This window comes from Apodemus sylvaticus, chromosome 13, assembly GCF_947179515.1.
Source record: "Apodemus sylvaticus chromosome 13, mApoSyl1.1, whole genome shotgun sequence".
NCBI classification, from domain to species: domain Eukaryota; kingdom Metazoa; phylum Chordata; class Mammalia; order Rodentia; family Muridae; genus Apodemus; species Apodemus sylvaticus.
Genome location: NC_067484.1, coordinates 93,160,122 through 93,166,121, shown reverse-complemented (window position 1 = coordinate 93,166,121; position 6,000 = coordinate 93,160,122). Strand labels below are relative to the sequence as shown.

The window sequence follows — 6,000 nt, the reverse complement described above, 5'->3', positions numbered from 1 at the left end:
ATTTATCCTTCAAGTAAAATATAGCATTTCAAAATCCCTGTGGAGGAAATGTGTATTTGCATAACTTTGCCGAGTAAAAGGCTGCCAATGGGGAAGTTGGCACTGATCTTGGGCTACCAAAATATTTGTGTCTGGTGTTGTGGCAACGCACAGCTTTCTAATCTTTCATCTTGAAATTAGACTGGGGATTTCTGCAGAGCCTACCAGACTTTATCCTTCTCTGAGGGCTGTGTACAGTTTGTCACTGGCTTTGTTAGCAATGTTTATCAAAATCTTCTCGTTCTGATTGCATTTATCATAAACAATTTTAAGAGATCATCATTTTTTTTTAAATATTGCTGGGCGTTGGTGGCGCATGCCTGTAATCCCAGCACTTTGGGAGGCAGAGGCAGGCAGATTTCTGAGTTTGAGGCCAGCTTGGTCTACAGAGTGAGCTCCAGGACAGCGAGGGCTATACAGAGAAATCCTGTCTCGAAAAAAAATAAAAACCAAATTAAAAAACAAACAAAAGATTTATTATTATTATATCTAAGTACACTGTAGCTGTCTTCCAACACACCAGAAGAAGGTGTCAGATCTAATTACAGATGGTTGTGAGCCATCAGGTGATTGCTGGGATTTGAACTCAGGACCTTTGGAAGAGCAGTCAGTGTTCTTAACCGCTGAGCCATGTCTCCAGGCCAAGAGATCATCTTGTGATTTCAAAAGTTCCACTCTGGTATTTGCAGACTTAAAGGTAGTACTTCTAATACCATTGCATTTAGTTAAGCAAAACCTTCCTTAGGATTAGTTTCCCCTCCATCTTAATAGGACTGCTGGTGGAACCTGGGGCATGCATAGTGTGAGCTGGAGTGTGGATATGTGTTTAAATGTGAGATGCACTATTAGTGTTTCATATGGTGCATTATAGAAGGAAGCTTGATTTCTGTATATGCAGTTAGGCACCGACAGAGGCAGTTAGACACCATTGAAAGTGCATCGAGCATCAACTTTAGATCCTCCTCAAACCATTTGGCAAACTTGTGGTTCTGTACTGGGACCAATTCACCCATGAGCGTGCATAAATGGACACCTGGTAAATACTAACAACTGCATTTGCTATGGATAGTCCCAGTAGTAACAGCAACAGTACTCATGTATATCATATTTCATCCAGTGAGCTCACAGTCAGAGTGTCAGAGACAGTGCTGCAAGAAGCTCCAGATTCCCCAGTATAGTGTCCTCATGTGTGCCTTGGCAATTGGACTCTAGACCATACAAGCAGAGTCAAAGCTCAAAAAGACTTGTGGTTTGTAGCTGTTGGGGTTTTCAACTTCCCATTAGTATCCTTATACACTGACAATGTGGACTAGGGGACAGTGACTTTACATGTCAGGAAAAGATGAGGTTTTACTAACAAATAGTTTATCTTTTCTATGTATTAATGACCTATTTTTGAATAGCACATAGTGGAATGTCAGAAGTGGATCTTAAATAACAGATGCTTATGCATACACTGGCTCACAATAACCACAACTCTGGTGGTAGAAAATACTTTACAGTGAATGGACAAATGAAACTATGATGGAGGCATTGGATTTTAGCATAGCTACATTAAACACATTGCATTTTAGCATAGCTACACTAAATACATTGTATTTTAGCATAGCTACATTAAACATGTATTTTAGCATAACTACATTAAATACATTGTATTTTAGCATAGCTACATTAAACACATTGTATTTTAGCATAGCTACACTAAACACATTGTATTTTAGCATAGCTACATTAAACACAAAAGTAAACAGGTACTGCTTTATTGTAGGGAGGTCTCTGACTCTTAAAGAATGAAACTTTTGCTTCATTTTTTAGCACAAAATCATGTCCAACATGGAGTTGAACTTAGGGACTCGAGTCAGCATAGCTGTAGATATGTTTCTGTGGAATCTGTGACTATCCATGTCCCCAGGGGCCAAGTTACAGGGCAGTGTGAGAAGCCCACTGTAATAGAGGGAAGTGGACCTTGAGCCCTTCCTGGATTAGTGCACAATGTGCAAACCCACGGGGCAGACATTCTTTCTTCATTTCCAACATCGTTAAGAACCATTTCTTTCTAGATACTGTGGCCCAAGTCCCTATCTATCTAAGACAGCTCCAAGGTCATTCTTCCCAGGTCCTTCTTTCTGTCTCAGGAGGTGCAGTATTCGTTCATTTTTGGTTAGTTCTGCTGGAAGCTCATTGGCCTGAAAGAAGATGAGACGGCCATTAGTGCAGCGCCCCCACTGGTGTAATTCTAGGGACGCAGACGGGGCGGGCAAGCCCAGGCTTTGTCCTTCAGCGATAAGCCTCCACTGGACTCTTGACCTGTAGTAGGCAACGGGGGTCTCCTTCTGATGAGAAGCAGCCCCTGCTGTTCTCTCAGCTCAACACCAGCTCCATATTTAGTCAGATCTTTACTGTACTGGAGGCTCCTGGAGGGCAGGCCTTAGTCTTAAAAATCACTGCATCTGCATTTTCAGCACACTGCCTGGCACATTTCATCTTATGGTTGCTCAATAAGTACAAGCATTGGATTAAAAAAATTAGTTTATAAGGAGGTCAAAGGGATACAAATTGGAAAGGAAGAAGTCAAACTATCATTATTTGCAGACGACATGATCGTCTACCTAAGTGACCCAAAGAACTCCACTAGAGAACTCCTACAGCTGATAAACAACTTCAGCAAAGTGGCAGGTTATAAAGTCAACTCAAGCAAATCAGTGGCCTTCCTATACTCAAAGGATAAGCAGGCTGAGAAAGAAATTAGGGAAATGACCCCCTTCACAATAGCCACAAACAGTATAAAGTATCTTGGGGTGACTCTTACCAAACATGTGAAAGATCTGTATGACAAGAACTTCAAGACTCTGAAGAAGGAAATGGAAGAAGACCTCAAAAAATGGGAAAACCTCCCATGCTCATGGATCGGCAGAATCAATATAGTTAAAATGGCCATTTTGCCTAAAGCACTATACAGATTCAATGCAATACCCATCAAAATCCCAACTCAATTCTTCACAGAGCTAGAAAGAGCAATTATCAAATTCATCTGGAACAACAAAAAACCCAGGATAGCTAAAACTATTCTCAGCAACAAAAGGAAATCTGGGGGAATCAGTATCCCTGACCTCAAGCAATACTACAGAGCAATAGTGTTAAAAACTGCATGGTATTGGTACAGTGACAGACAGGAGGATCAATGGAACAGGATTGAAGATCCAGAAATGAACCCACACACCTATGGCCACTTGATCCTCGACAAAGAGGCTGAAAACATCCAATGGAAAAAAGATAGCCTTTTCAACAAATGGTGCTGGTTCAACTGGAGGTCAGCATGCAGAAGAATGCGAATTGATCCATCCTTGTCTCCTTGTACTAAGCTCAAATCCAAATGGATCAAGGACCTCCACATAAAGCCAGACACTCTGAAGCTAATAGAAAAAAAACTGGGGAAGACCCTTGAGGACATCGGTACAGGGAGAAAGTTTCTGAACAGAACACCAATAGCGTATGCTCTAAGAGCAAGAATTGACAAATGGGACCTCATAAAATTACAAAGTTTCTGTAAGGCAAAGGACACCATCAAGAGGACAAATCGGCAACCAACAAATTGGGAAAAGATCTTCACCAATCCTACATCAGATAGAGGGCTAATATCCAATATATATAAAGAACTCAAGAAGTTAGACTCCAGAAAACCAAACAACCCTATTAAAAAATGGGGTACAGAGTTAAACAAAGAATTCTCACCTGAAGAACTTCGGATGGCGGAGAAGCATCTTAAAAAATGCTCAACTTCATTAGTCATTAGGGAAATGCAAATCAAAACAACCCTAAGATTTCATCTTACACCAGTCAGAATGGCTAAGATTAAAAATTCAGGAGACAGCAGGTGTTGGAGAGGGTGTGGAGAAAGAGGAACACTCCTCCACTGCTGGTGGGGTTGCAAATTGGTACAACCACTCTGGAAATCAGTCTGGCGGTTCCTCCGAAAACTGGGCTCCTTACTTCCAGAAGATCCTGCTATACCACTCCTGGGCATATACCCAGAAGACTCCCCACCATGTAATAAGGATACATGTTCTACTATGTTCATAGCAGCCCTATTTGTAATTGCCAGATGCTGGAAAGAACCCAGGTATCCCTCAACAGAAGAGTGGATGCAAAAAATGTGGTATATCTACACAATGGAGTACTATTCAGCCATTAGAAACAATGAATTCATGAAATTCTTAGGCAAATGGATGGAGCTAGAGAATATCATACTAAGTGAGGTAACCCAGACTCAAAAGGTGAATCATGGTATGCACTCACTAATAAGTGGATATTAACCTAGAAAACTGGAATACCCAAAACATAATCCACACATCAAATGAGGTACAAGAAGAAAGGAGGAGTGGCCCCTGGTTCTGGAAAGACTCAGTGAAACAGTATTCAGCAAAACCAGAACGGGGAAGTGGGAAGGGGTGGGTGGGAGGACAGGGGAAGAGAAGGGGGCTTGCGGGACTTTCGGGGAGTGGGGGGGCTAGAAAAGGGGAAATCATTTGAAATGTAAATAAATTATATCGAATAATAAAAAAAAAAAACCTGCTAAATGAAAAAAAAAAAAATTAGTTTATTAGGTGGTTTGTATGATAGGGAGGACTCAAGATGGGTTTTTTTTTCTGCCCACATTCCAATGTATTTATTATTTTTGTAACGCATTTTCTAATTTATGTGAAGTAGTCATTCTCTCCTACCACATGGGGTCCAGACCTCGAAGTCAGGTCATCAGATTTGGAAAGCACGTTTACCTACTGAGCCATCTCGCTGGCCCCTCATTATTATTCTCATTTGTTCATATTATGGGGTACAGTGTGGTAGCTGATTCAGAGATATAAAGTGTAATGAATGAATCAGGATGATTGGCATCCCCATTTCCCTAAATATTCTTTCGGGAAAGCTTCGAACATCTTTCAGTCCTTTATAAAACACAGAACGCATTGTTATAAACCGCATCACCTGTTGTGTGACTAGAATTTATTCCTTCCACCCCTCTGGACTTTGGCCACCCTCCTCCCTGTTCCGATCTCTGCTCTTTAGTCTCTGCCTCAATAAAAGCAACATTCTAGCTCCCAGATGTAAGGAGGGGCGTGCTGCAGTAAGACAGGTGTGGTCTGATGAGAAAGCAGTCATGAAGCCTGTACAGCGTAACACACAGCCAGGTAGAAGCAGCCAAGAAGTCTGTAGAGCTTAACACAGAGCCAAGGAAGGGTTAGTGTCTGTGGCTGCAACTTCCCACAGGACTGGAAGTTACCACTGAACTGATCACCCAGCAGCCTGCTGAGGCACAGCTTGGAGTACTTAAGGATCCAGCTCCTCCTCCTCCTCCTCCTCCTCCTCCTCCTCCTCCTCCTCCTCCTCCTCCTCCTCCTCCTCCTCCTCCTCTTCTTCTTCTTCTTCTTCTTCTTCTTCTTCTTCTTCTTCTTCTTCTTCTTCTTCTTCCTCTTCTTCCTCTTCTTCCTCTTCTTCCTCTTCTTCCTCTTCTTCCTCTTCTTCCTCTTCTTCCTCTTCTTCCTCTTCTTCCTCTTCTTCCTCTTCTTCCTCTTCTTCCTCTTCTTCCTCTTCTTCCTCTTCTTCCTCTTCTTCCTCTTCTTCCTCTTCTTCCTCTTCTTCCTCTTCTTCTTCTTCTTCTTCTTCTTCTTCTTCTTCTTCTTCTTCTTCTTCTTCTTCTTCTTCTTCTTCTTCTTCTTCTTCTTCTCCTCCTCCTCCTCCTCCTCCTCCTCCTTTTCTTCTTCTTCTTTTTTGAGACAGAGTTTCTCTGGCTAGTCCTGGCTATCCTGGAATTCACTCTGTAGACCAGGCTGGCCTCAAACTAAGAAATCTGCCTGCCTCTGCCTCTCAAGTACTGAGATTAAAGGCGTGTGCCACCACCACTGCCCGGCTGAGAAAGACTTCTTGAACTTCCGTGATATCAGCACCATTGTACGCTCTTAAATA

The 6,000-nt window shown here is 42.1% G+C and overlaps 1 protein-coding gene across 1 annotated transcript in view; it reads right to left on the bottom strand.

Moving 5' to 3' along the window:
* Nucleotides 1-493: 493 nt before the first annotated feature.
* Ankrd29 (ankyrin repeat domain 29) overlaps nucleotides 494-6,000 on the bottom strand; it is a 58,109-nt gene continuing 52,602 nt past the window's right edge. The window contains exon 10 of the mRNA XM_052155808.1: nucleotides 494-2,225. Coding sequence (XP_052011768.1) covers nucleotides 2,118-2,225 — 108 coding nt within the window. The 3' untranslated portion in view covers nucleotides 494-2,117. The remainder of the gene's footprint in view (nucleotides 2,226-6,000) is intronic.